We start from the raw sequence: 14,151 nt of genomic DNA on the forward strand, positions 1-14,151 counted from the left end.
TTTGTATCTTCATTTATCTACTTTTTAAAGTTAATTTGCGTATCTTTGAACATATAATCAATAGTCCATGACTTTTTCTTTCCCCGACTACATGCGGTTGCCTATTTCTTTCAGCCATTGACCGATGTGTAGGACGAAAACTCCAACTTATTTAGTTGCCACACACTGTCAGGTCAGCGAAGTAAAAACATTTACAACAATCACTACAGGAGAAAAGCATCATATCCATAACAGCAGTTAGGTGTTTAGGAAGACTTACCTGGGCAAAGCTTTTCTTTTCTTACCTTAACAAGCCTGATTATGTCAAGTTTGCTAGTGGGATTTAACTAGGACAGTTTTCATTGGTCAAATGAGAGTTTTAATTAATTTAATTCTCATCTTTACAAGTATCTTAGTAAGGTAGTCTTTTTTGCACATTAGTTTTTTTGTCTCTCTATCATCACCCTGATATGGTAGAGGACAACAACAACAAAAATTTGATATAAGTCTTAGAAGCCAAACTTTTTTAAATCTGACTTTTTTTTCTTAGAATTATGACTTTTTTTTATGTCAGAATAAAAAAAAAGACCAAAAATAATCAAGTGTCAATGCCAATTATGTTGTTTGTACATGAAAATAATCACTAATCACTAAGGGCTTCTTCCATGTTATAGGATTTGTAAACCTTCCTGTTATCTACACTGAAAGCCTGTCCTGTATTTATTTGACAGATTCGAGTTTTAAGACTAGATTTGCCTGATGGTGCATAAACAATTTAAACAATTCTGTATCTAAGAAAATAAGATCTCAGAATTCCAGGATTCAAATAATTGTTTATTTTTTATTTTTTCAGTGGCCCAGATCTTTCCCCATGACCTTTAAAAATGCAGGAAGTGTGAAAGTTCATTTAATAGACTTTTAAGAGCTTTCATGCTCTAAAAAAAACTCAACTCAATTCCACAAACACAGATGAATAGATCTCCGAAAATCCGAACTGTCACACTGGTCCAGACCTTCTCTGACAGTTTGCTTTGGATCTAACGTGTATTGTTTCTCCATTTAACGTGAGAATTACTAAAAACCTTGCTACTTGTTTTCAGTAGATTAATTTTAGGGGAACAGTGTGGGAGAATCAGATTTGAAGGTCTTTGATGCCCTTGGGCGAGTCTCGGTACATCAGGGATTGGCTACAGTGGAGTATATTTGGGGAAAGAAGAGCAAAAAACGGGAGCGATGATGGGATTTAACAGTTTGTTAGAAGCGGTGTACCTCCCACACATGCATGGATTGGAAACCTCAAACCCCTCGGAAGGACCTTGTGTAAAACCACAAGCTTTGTTTGCATCAGCATGAACAGGCTGCGTGAATGGAGGTCTTGGAAGTTGTTGGGTTTGTTTATTCTTAAAGGCATAAATCTAAAGGTGAGGATGACACTCGTCCTTCTCCGAGATGTGGAGAAGGCAGTGTGGATACAGCTGTGTGCCCTCTCTCTGATTCAATGTGTCAAGTGAAAGATAAATTGTAAAAGAGACGTATTAGGCAAAATTCTAATTTTTTACATTTTTGTACTTCCATGTGAGTCTCTACTGCTTCTAAAAACAATGCAATCACTTTAAAAAGTTATTGTGTTTTGGTGTCTTGAAAATGAACCTCCCAAGCTGAGCTGCGGCATGTTTAAGCTGGTTTATACCTCTGTAAGCGATTGTACAATGGATGCTGGAAAAGACAAGTGTTGTGTTGTTGACTTACCATCCAGAAACCTCTTGCTGCATTCTTGTTGGTTGTGCAGGAGGCTCCATGTCTGCTTTTCAAAGATGCATGATTGTATGATCGTGCATCTCTTTGCAGCCATTTTCATGTGTGAGTGTAAAGGTTGAGTTGGGCGGCCAGCAGCAGACTATTTGGATTTAAAGTGACAAGAGGATCCAAAAAGTTAATTCTGAAATGAGTCGCAAGCAGGCAGAACTGATCAGATTAAAATCTAATTTTCTGAGGATGATTTTGTGCAAAAAATGTTATGAACATGTTTGATCTAGATCCATCCTAACCTGTTCAAGGAAGCACAATAGGCCACCTTTGAAGTTCATTGGCTATAAGTTTTGCCTTTGCACCTTTAGACGGAGCTAATATTATGTGTTAAACATCCCAAGATTAATTTACAAAAAAACTAGAAAAAAAGTAACACATAGCACACTGAAGAATAATTAGAGAAGGAGTTGTCATTGCACAAAAGAGGTGTGGGTAGCTGTCACGACAATGAGACGTTGTTTTAGGAAATATATGACAGGAGCTGTGACACACTCACTCACGCACCCACACTTGGCTGCAGAAGCACACACATGCATACACAGTGACAGTCTGCACCATAAATCTGGTGGTGGGGAGGTGTTCTGCCTGAAACATGGTGGGAGGGAAAGAGGTTTGTGACCCTCATCATGTTGGGAGGCTGCTCACCTGTCAGATCAGACACAAACAGGAGGATGATAACAAACAGAGACTCACGCACAGGTAGAGGCACAGCTAAAACATCTATTCTTGGCTGCATTTTAGAAAGCGATCAGTGATCTGGTGGGTTTTTAGTTCACGCCGGATATCTGTACTGTTTTTCTGATATGACAGGAATGATCACTTTATCCCTGCGAAAATGTGAATTTACCTGTCATGCATAAAAGAAATACTGCTTGATCAGAAAACAACAGCGTGACCATGCATTGCTTTTAGTGTTTTCTTTCCCAATGTCAATAAAGGTAAAGCTGCATAAAATACCTCAGTTTCAGTCATACTTCAGGGATGACCTAATATTCTTGTTCTAGTAAAATATATTATTTAGTGAAATTATTTAAGTTCAAACTCAAAAGTGAACAAATACAGAAAAGTTTCTGCCATGTAGTTATGTAATTGCATAAAATAGTATTGAAATTGAAAAGCTGGGTGAAGACACCTTTGCTGATTCCATAAGATTTAAGAAAGCATGTATGTCTATGTTTGTGAATGTCTACAAAAGGATCACTTTGAGAAGTGCGCTTATCTCAAGCAAACAGGTCAGTGAGACCCAGTTAGTATGTGAAATATTATAATTCAGGAGAAGACAGTTGGAAAAAGACATTCCTGCACTTGAGTTTGGTTTGGAGTCGAGTCCTGTGGTTCTCTATCAGAAACTTCAGTCTTTCAGGCATTCTTACATGTTTGTATTCTCTGATTCAACCAGTATGTTTGCTCAGTGCTTCAGATTGCTTCTCTCTCTCTCTCTCTCTCTCTCTCTGCAGATCCAGCCTTCGGTATTAAATCAACATAAGCACTCAGATTGTATTCAGTCAGATTCTTGTCATAATATTTACCTCTCCACATGTCAAAACAGAACAAGTTGCTTTTTAAGAAGTTCTGTCAGGTGAAAAACTTCTCTATAGCAAGCATGACATTGTGACTTCAGCATGAAATGTTGTATTTGAAAGAACTACTCAACTTTTTTGGCTCTATGAGACCAAAGTACAGATCTTTTTGTTCTGACTGTAGTTTCTTTTCCAATCTGGTCTGAATGGCATAAACTTTCTAGGACTAAGGTTTAACTCTCTACTCACATGTCAAACTCCAGCATAAACATGTTTGCCTCTAAAAAAGGGGTGGTGTGACAAACGCCTGTTAACAAATAGCGAAAGGATTAACGCCCTTTTCATATTCATGTATTTTTAATATGTGTGCAATGTGGCAGCAGCTTACCATGAGCTTAACTTTTATTATCCAGAGGCACATGATACCTTCATATGGTGAGTCACTTTAATGACCAGAGTTGCTGGCAGATGATATTTTTAACAGCAATAAAGTCATAAGTAGCTCTTTAACTGCGCAGGAATTCAAGGGTGCACAAGCTTCAGTAAAACGCGTGAAGATCAGAGCGGGAAAAATGATTCAGCACTGATGTGGTCGGGAGTGATTGGTATGCTGTAAACAAGCATGCAGGTAAAGTTCACTCCAAACTTTTTGCTTTAAGAAAAACCCTTAATTGTGAAGGAACGTGTTTCAGTTAAAATCAAACGTTAAAGCCTTCCTTTATAACTCCCTCCAGGAATTTATTCCCAGGAAGCTATTTTAGAGGCAGGCAGGTGTGCCTTTGGTATCCAGACACAGAGGCAGCACTCCTGCTGTGAGTCCACAGATAGACCTTAACATTTGTTGTCAAAAAACATGAAAGAAACAGGAATAGAAATAGATTTCTTGTCAGTAAAGTCCTTTTATAGTAGAAAACAATTCCCAGCATCCTGTCTGCTTGCATTTATTGAGAGTTCGTCTTTCATGGTTTTTTAGAATGTACTTTTAAATGATAAGCATTTTTTTCCCCCAACAAAAGAGCACCTAATGTTTTAGGCATGAGCAATGATATTTTGGAGTTTAATCTGAAACTTTATCCATCCATCTCCTTCTCATGGTAACAGTCCAGTTATTCCATTTTAATGGATCTGATTAATCAGGACACGTTTGTCTTTGGCAGGTATGACTATGTAGAGATCCATGATGGGAACTCGGAGTCAGCCGACCTTCTGGGAAAGCACTGCAGCAACATCGCCCCTGCACCAATCATATCGTCTGGCCCATCTCTTCACATCAAGTTTGTGTCGGACTACGCCCAGCAGGGGGCGGGTTTCTCACTGCGCTATGAAATACACAAAACAGGTTAGTCAAAACTACCTAAGGTTTTACTGAAGCAGTAAGAATATATTTTTCTTAGTGGATAGGGCACCAAAACTGGCTTCTGCCCAGGGCCCTACATTCTTGCAAATCTGGCTCTGCCCACCTCTCCCAAACCATGTTGGGCATTAATCATAAGAATGGTATTATCACACATTTATGTGACCTTAAAGTGAATAAACAAAGAAGTTTTATTTTTGTGGAAAATAAACAAGGAAATTTGTCTTAAATTGTGGCAAAATATTAGATTTTTTTTTAAGGAATTTCCATTTTTCAGTCAAAAGAAATGAATTGTTAATGAATAATTAATTAATACAATGCAACTTACAAGAGGCTATCATAACAAGATACAAGAGGACTAAACATGCTTCATTAGGTGATCAGGCCTTGTTTATCTCCCTGGTGTAAATGGAGTCAGAGGGAAGGCATCAGGAGACACAGCGGAGGACCCCTGAGGGCCCTCCAGCATGTCCAGGCAGGTCATTTCTTCACATCATGACACTTAGTGTGTGTATATAAGTGTTCGTGTCTGACATGGCTCCCCTTCACGCCACCATGGGTCAGCTAAAGCGAGACCAATTGAGATCAAGGGCAAGTGAGACACAGAGGCGAGCAGTGGCGGCCTCACTGCCATCTTGTCCCGTTCCTTCTGAAAGCATTCCTCACATACCGGCCTAATTGAGTCCTGAGCTCCCATTCCCCTGAGACCCACCCACACACACAAACACACGCACACACACGCACACACACACACGCACACACACACACGCGCGCACACGCAGAGGGCTGAGGTTACTAACACAACACGTGTGGGTTGTTGGTGTTTTTCACTTGCTGGCACCAACCTTTTGGGACTTCTTGAGCGCATTTGTATAAGTGTGAGTGTTGTTGATTCGTAAATGAAGACCTGATGGACTTTAAAACAAGCCTGGTGTCAATATTCACACGCCAGCACCCCAAGAAAAAGAACTGAAACAAGAAAGAAAAGGACAATTTGTAAATCAGCTAATTTAATTTGATAACCTAAGCTCTCTAGAGAAATAAAATTGAAATTTTAGCGTAAAGGCTTGCTGATTTGTGTCTATGCTGCTTGCTTCAAGTTGCTTGTCTAAGCATATTTAGCCTATCTACTAATTGTTTAGATCATTAGCTTTATTGCTGTAGATTACAGTCATATTGCAGGGAAGAATGACGTTTTCATAAATAGGTTTAATAAGATTTGGAACAAGTTTGTCTGCCGCTTTCTAGCGTCTTGATTGAAAGTACATTCATTTAAATAATATCCCATATTTTTAGCTCACCATCAGCAGGGGAAACATGGTGTTTACAGGATCACTGTTTATCCGTTTCTAACTGTAGAGCTTTGTGTTGGTGTCCGACCCTCTCTGGCACCGATGATGGAGCCATTTGGAACATTCAAGCTGTTGCCGCACTGCTAACAGGATCTTGTTTTCCTGGAAGGTGCAGCTGAACGTCTGGTTGTGTGGGTGAATTTTGTTGGAAATGTATGCCAGTCGCAAATATTGTCCAGTCTGACCGTGAACCATTTAAATGTAAAATATGTTGTTGTGTCTTGGTTCACTGTGGATTTCTCTTAATATTTTGCTTCCAAGAAGCCAGCTCTTAAAATAAAGCTGTATTTGTCAATAGTTATTGTCTTTCGGAAGGTTTTTGTCGGCTTCTGATGAAATTTCAGCACAAATAGTGAGTAATTGTGTAGTAGAAAGCCTGCAAAGTCTGACTTGCATTATTTATTCATCCTGGGGGTGAGCGATTTGAACTTGAAGTTTTAGCACAATATTTTATGGTAACAATAAAAGTGGTACAAACTATTTATTGCTACATCAGTCTGATTCATGCAACTACGCAACTATTTAACCATACTTTAAAATCTATCTCTAATGATGCTCTCATTGAAAAACAAACAAACAATGGAGACAGTAGTAAAAGTGACAATCCCGACAATACAGTTTTGTGTGGTTTTAAGCATCATTAATTAGAATTTATTGCGACAAAGATAAATCTGAATTAATATGACAAGAAACGATACGATAAATTCCTACTCCACAATTCCTAGATAAGGCAAGGAGGCATTAATAATGCCTTATTAAGGCATTAATAAGTGATGCATTGAGGAGGCACATGGTAACTCAGGAGGAACCGTTCAGGTGGGAGGATGTTTCGATAGGACAACTTTTAGTCACGCATTCAACAAACATGGTCTTTGTGGAAGCATAGGAACAAGAAACCCATTGTTTAGAGAAATCCAAAAGAAGTCCTGTTTGCAGTTTGCCACAAGCCATCCAGGGATCAAAGCAAACATGTGAAAGAAGGTGCTCTGGTTAGATGAGACCATAAATTGAGATTCTAGCCTACATTCAAAATGTGATTGGCCATAACAAAACCATGAAGAAATCTCGCAATGGCGTTTTGAGTTATTTATAGATTCCGAAAGCATGGATTTCCAATGAAGAAAATATGGCCCTTTCAAGTTTAGCACTCCCCAATTTTTTTTGGAGGTGGGGTTTGAATGAACACCCAAAAAGTGTTGGTAATCTTAATGAGCCAATGAGCTTTACAATGATCTTGCAAATTATTGGCCAAAACCAAAATAAAAGCATCTGAATAACCAATAAAGCCCCAGTAATTTAATCAGCTTTAAGTTCAGCTTTAAGTTCCCCACCACACCCACCGAAACGGCTCAGATTTACTCTGTTAACACAACTCTGAATTCAAAGAGTTACCATTTTAAAACCTTTGAAACTGTTATTTAAAGCATGGGGTGGTTTCTTTGTGACTTCAACTAGTATATTTTACAAAAACCCAAAAATCACTGTTTTCTCAGAAAGATGGGTTATATCTTTTTTTTTTTAATTTTTTTTTTATTTCTACTCTGCCAACTTGTTCTTTTATTGCCGTGGTGCATCACAAATGCTTGTTGTGATGGAAACTAACATCCCCACCTTGAAGCATGGTGGTTCTTCAGCAGGGACAGGGAGGATGGTCAGAGTTGATAGGAATATGGTTGGAGCTAAATACAGGGTAATCCTAGAAAAAAGCCTGTTAGAGGCTGCAAAAATTCTTGAGGCTAGGGCAGCGATTCACCTTCCAGCAGGGCAATAACTGTAAACGTACAGCTAGAGCTAAATTTATATAATTATGATCATGGCACATTAATGTTTAAGAATGGCCATTCAAAGTCCAGACATAGTGTGGTAGGAAACTAACATCCCCACCTTGGACAAAAGTCTCTAGATGTGCAAAGAGTAGATACAGATTCCCATAAAAATGAAGTTATATTTGAAACAAAAGGAGGTTTTACAAAATATTGAATCAAAGGGTCTAAATGCTAATGAACATCCAACAGCTTGGAGATTTAATGGTTAAGATTTTATTGTTGTTCTTTTTTTTTTTCTTTTGGACATTTTGTATTTTATAAAACACTTTCCCAGAAAGCTGTTTACTGGATAAAAAGTGTTCTCTGTGGCCTAAAACAGGAACTCTTGTAAACATAAATCAGCGTGAAAACCATTAAACTGATCTGTCCGATTTCCACTGCACTTGAGCTGGAAACAATGAGTCGTTACTGTAACAAAGTCACTCTGTTTCAGCATCATGTGTTGCGATGTTGTTATTCTAGTTAATGGCTTTGTTCTTTTTGTTCCCTTCATCCCCTCCAGTGAATTTTCTTCTTCGTCTTTGTCACAACTCCTGTCTGTTACTGGGAGCACTGGGAAGGTTTTGCCAGTTTGGGTTAGGGCTTGCAAATATAAAATGTAGTTATGTAGCAGACTTATAGATACATGCACACAAATAAAAAATGGTGTATAAAAAAAATCACAGACATACACATAAACAATGGTAAATCAAATAGGCATGCTTTTCTTGTTGTTGTTTACAATCATGTTACTATAGAAACAGTAGTAAATTTCCAGCCAATATGAAGGCAGGCATGAGAATGTGATAACCAATCAAATTTCACTGTCTGGGCAGTGTTCCCCCAGCTGTTATTGTGACCCAGAACTCGGCACATGCATGCGCGCGCGCACGCGCACACGTACACACACACACACACACACACACATGCATACTTGAATGCACTGATGCAGGCTGGATGGTTACTGACAAATGCGGGGCAGCTTGCATGTCTGCACGCAAATGTTAGTTCACACATGCAAACGTGCAGTTTACTTTATTTATTTTTGTCTCACAAGGGGACATTGCAGGGACATATTCTAATTTTACCTTTACTCCTGCAAATTAAACTTGAACTCAAAGTGACCCAGAACTGTCGAATACTTAAATATTTAAACTAAAATTAATACTGCACCCTGTGGGCAGCATGCTTTTGACCCGAATGAGATATGAATCAGTTCAGCTGAGTGAAGAGATTTTTTATTATTTTGTATTTCCCACCTACACCAAATCTCACTTCCACACAGAAACTCGGTGGGCTGTGTAGTGGGGCAGTTATCGTGACAACCCCTTCCAATAACTGGTTTTGTTTACATTCTAGCCAGTGCCTTTAGGCGCTTCCTAGCCGCTTCTGTCCCACTACTCATCAGCTCAGTTTATTAGTATGTCTGACCAATCATATTGCTGCCTCCTCCCACCTCCAGCTCCCATTGAGGAAAGTGTTTCCAGATCTGACCCAGCAACCAGCCAAAGGTGCTCTGCAGAAACAACGATGCTTGAAGAAACAAAACAAGCATTTATAGCAGAATTACTTCCTCTGCATCAAAGCATGTTGTGACCTTTTAAAACTTAAATATTTGAACCACGGCACAGTGGAATGTGAGAGAAGTTGTCATTTTTTCATGCCATAAAAATGAACCGTTTTCATTAATTTAATATGTGCCCACTGTTCAGTAACCTGACTGTTAGATTCAGTAGACAATTTTTTATCATCATGAACAGAAAACTGTCTGACTGATATTTAATAATCTCTAGTCCTTTGTTTGAGTTGCAGCTATACTTTTAGCAACTTGCTAAAACTTGCTGTGTGTATAAAACCAGCTCCACTAGTAGCTAATCAAACTCTGTGCATAATTAACCCGACACCGTGCTTGGTACAGTGTTTATAGGTTTCCAAACGTCAGCCTTTTTTTCTTCAGGATAATTTAATCCGGTCTCAGGGCCAATTACCTTTCACAAAACCTACTAAAACAATTTTTGTACAAGTATAGAACCATTTGACAGGACATAAAGAGACTGTGGTACCAAGAAGCTTAACTAAAATGAAGGAAAAACATGAAAACACAAATTTCATTACTTTTTTGCTAGACTTGTTGAGTAGATTAGATACAATTCAGAATGAATTTACATTATAGCACCTGATGCTTATGTTTAGTATTATTCAAGTTGTTTGTTGTACGGTCAAAAAGTGAAACGAATCATCCACGTAAATCATTCAGAGCCCCAAATTGTTATGGGATTCCTGCTCTTATGAAGTATACTTCTGACTGGAACTGTGTGTATTCTCTTTGCTTTGTGCTGCTGATTCAAGCTATTCACAAACATTAAATCATTCATGAAAATTACTTCAAGTCATTCTTTGATCCACACCTCTTAACTTCTTTTATCTGGTTGTTCCGTTCAGAACATGGTCCTGTAGAGGAAATCAGCACCTTGAGCTTTCATCTATCTGAAACTGAGATGTCTGGCAGTTCAGAGAAGTAGACACAGAGGGAAGACGGTCTTTGGAAAGAGTCAGGAAAATCCTCAATTTTATCGAAATTTTTGTATTTCAAAACAGCTTCATGAATTACATCAGTGAGACATTGCTGGATTTAAACTTTCAGTAAACGGAAGCGAGATTATTTTGCTGTTAATTGTCTTATGGCAACTTGGTTGGAGTTTAGCTGCAAAGGCAGTTTTTTTTTTTTAAAGAGAAAATAAATGTGGTCCCATAATAAATGCTGAAAGGTAGTTTCTGGCAAGTTTAAAAGCCCATGCTTCAAACTTAAATAGCAACCAGGTGGAATCCCAACCTCTAAAATGTTGTGGGTTTTCACGCTGGTTTCAGTGAACTGTGTGTGGTCGCCTGTAATGCATTTCTTTCAGTGGGTGTCTTACAGTAAATAACCTCTGCATGTGCTCTTGTGTGTGTGTGCATGCGTGTGTGTGTATGTGTGAGGATGGGCTATAAATTTGGATTTTATCTTGCAAAGAACCTGTGAGTGGATGTGTGCATCCACTCACACACAAACCTGCAAACTAACACATGGGGCAGACACAAAAACTCCAGTTTCAATGTCAGGATTTGTATGATGCAAAAATAATGAGACTATTACAAATAACTTTAAAATGTATTACACATGTAACATAACTTTTGCACTTTTTGCCAGCTTGGTTAAACAGAAAAACAACCAAACCTGTTTGAAGGAAAATATGATTAAACATTTTAAGGCAACACAATACACACAACCCTTCCTTGTGTTATGTGATGATGAGAAAAGCCAAAATATCAGGAGGAAAATTGTGGATATCCTCAAATCTGGTTCATTGCTGATGCTTCAAGTATGGGGGTGCCTGCATGTTGTGTGGGTGTTTTGCTGCATGGGAAATTGATGCACTGTAAAATATAGATGATATCATGACGAACGAACAATATGCGGAAATACTTCAGCAATTTATAAGGACTTATAAGGGATATATACTTCATTAAAGATGGAAAATGTTTTGAACAGATTGATATTAGTTTTGTTTTCTTGTATAACAAAAACTAGGAACTCAAAACCATATATATATATATATATATATCCACTTTCCTTTTGTCTCAATATGGTATCCTTTGAACTTTAATAAATAAAAGTGGTTGCATGCCAACACATCATTTAAAGACATGCTGACAATCCCCGTCCTGAATCCCAGAGATCAACGAGACATAAGCATCAGATCTACCCGGCAACACATACAGCAACAAGCTGTCAGCTTGCTCCTTTCACAGTAATCCTGTTCAAACAGATACAATATAAGTAAAGCACAATAGGAAATAAGATGAGGTGGTGATAGGTGTTACTTTCAATGCAAAGAAGGGACAGATCAGAACAAGACGGGAGAAAGGAGGGCATAAGTAAGTGATTTTTTTCCAGGCTCTATGAACATGAAGTAATGAGAGGGGAATAAAATCGCTGCCGGCTACAAAACTGGTCAGGCGTGCACTTCTCCACATACACACACGCACCTACTGATAGTCACGCAGCCCCCTAGCTATGCAGCGACTGCTTCTGCAGGGGGGCCAGACGCAGAAGAAACAATGTGTTTATGTGTGAGCGTGTGTTTGTCTGGCACTGGGGTCACGCCGCTGCCAAGAAGATCATAGTAAAAACAAGTCTGTCCAGAAAGTGCAGCAAAATATTATTTCATTCATTTTGATGGTGGAAAGTCTATCTCTGATATTATCAGATGTCAATATGTAGTTAAGACCGATGCTCACGCAAATGAGACAAATGAAAATATCAGGCTGAAAACATCAATATTTTTAGTCACAACCGCAGAAGACCGAATAACCAATATGTTCAAAATTAAATAAATCAGACACATATGGTTATCACTTATAGCGTCTGTCAGTCTGTACTCGTGGTGTAAAAATCTAGTTTCCATGGAGATCTCCAAGCAACCTTATCAAATTAAAGTCTTTAACTTTTGAGCTTTACTTCCACAGACACGCTGTGACTCCAACTGCTTTGTCGCTCACAATGGAAAATCAATGCGGTCATTTGCATTTGAAAGAGAACGAGTCCAGGCTCTTTTTGAGTTTGAATCTCAAACCCTTAATCGGCAAGTGGACATGTTCAAAATTAAAAAAAACTCTTCACCCACTGCTAAAATAAACACTATTTTGTGATGTATTCATGCTTCTCTTCATTTATGGAAGCATGTAAGTACAATACCAGACACCCAAACAGACTGGGGAGAAATGGGTTACAATAAGAGGCTTAGACAGTGTGTGTGTGTGTGTGGGGGTGGGGGGTGCGTGTGTGTGTGTGAGAGAATAAGGGTTTGGTCACACATGGTTGGCTAAGCTGGTATAATGGTCCAATTGGTGCGACTGTGTTCAGTCTATAGTGTGTGTGAATCTGAGTGTTAATAAGGGGGGTAGATCTAGAAGGTCCCATGAACTGCTGTACTCCACATGCATGATACAGTCTGCAGATTATCCGTTTCTTTGTCTGGTATTTAATATTTGTGAATACGTATTAAAAGACGGTGATGTAAAATACATTCCATTCATGCTTCACCAATTTCTGCAGGCCAACTCTCCCAGAACTTAAGCTACTTTTCCGATGGTGGGCACCGTTGACTAAAAAGTCAGTTGCGCTAACCCTAAAACACTAATCATAATCGTTAATTCAATAAATATCTTGTTCTCTGCTGTACATGTTTTATACTGTTTTTCTATGTTTCTTGTTTGGAATACATTTTGAGGGGAAACATCAAAGGATCTGAGGAGAGGAAATGGAACTGCTGCCTAAAGCTGCTATTTTTACCCACTTCAAAATAAGAGCATTAATATAAATGTCTAACTATGTGACAATGGATAACCAAAACACAGATGTTGACTTTTATTCAACTGAAAATGTATAAAAACAGCCAAGTAAATTAGCACTTCAGAATTTATCTGGCACATTCATTTAGACAAAGCTAAGCATGTAAAGTTTTTTCAAAGTTAGCAAACCCGCTAAACTGCTAAGGAAAAATTAGCACATTAGCACAAATTCTGCAGATTAGCAGAAGTGTGCCATGTACAAAAAGTAATAGGAGTATTCCCCAAGTTTTTTTTTTTTTTTTTTTAATTTTTTATAACACCATTTGAAAACACCAGAATCAGGTTCATGTCAAATCTTCTTATTACAAATGACATCACTCAATATCTACCCACAAGCTTTCAAATAAAGAAAAATATGTATGAAGTGATCATTCACAGTATTCAATTTCTTGAAACTTATTTTATAACTGAATCTGACCTTTCTCTGCCACTAAGCTACATCTCCCGTTCTGCTTTGGCTCATCTTTCTAGGCTCAGACTGTTCTCGTAATTTCACAAGTCCCTCAGGCCTCATTGAGTCCCCGGGCTTCCCTGACAAATACCCCCATAACCTGGAGTGCTCTTTCATTATCATCGTGCCACCCAGCATGGATGTCACCCTCACCTTCCTCACCTTTGATCTGGAGAACGATCCCCTGCCAGGGAGCGACGGAGACTGCAAGTACGACTGGCTGGAAGTGTGGGATGGACTCCCAGCAGGTACGGCATGACTTTAACTGATAGACCAACCAATTATCAAGTTGTTTTGTAGTGGCAGGAAAACGATCCATGGTTTTATTCTATTTTGTTAAATAAATAGAAAAATGCATCTCTGTTTAGCTTGTCCTGAGGTTTGACTTTTATTCAATAACTTTTTACTGCTCTTACAGCAAAAAGTCAGACACTGTAGCTTAATCCACTTAAGTGAAAAAAATCCAAATCTGCCAGTAGAATTTGTA

The 14,151-nt window shown here is 38.5% G+C and overlaps 1 protein-coding gene across 3 annotated transcripts in view; it reads left to right on the top strand.

Annotated features, from left to right (window-relative positions):
• LOC103460449 (neuropilin-2-like) overlaps window positions 1–14,151 on the top strand; it is a 116,925-nt gene that overhangs the window by 29,455 nt on the left and 73,319 nt on the right. For all 3 annotated transcript variants that reach the window (XM_008402625.3, XM_081604562.1, XM_081604561.1), the window contains exons 3-4: window positions 4,466–4,647; window positions 13,685–13,912. In XM_008402625.3, coding sequence (XP_008400847.3) covers window positions 4,466–4,647; window positions 13,685–13,912 — 410 coding nt within the window. The remainder of the gene's footprint in view (window positions 1–4,465; window positions 4,648–13,684; window positions 13,913–14,151) is intronic.

Source organism: Poecilia reticulata, chromosome 2 (assembly GCF_904066995.2).
Source record: "Poecilia reticulata chromosome 2, P_reticulata-male-v2, whole genome shotgun sequence".
NCBI classification, from domain to species: Eukaryota; Metazoa; Chordata; class Actinopteri; order Cyprinodontiformes; family Poeciliidae; genus Poecilia; species Poecilia reticulata.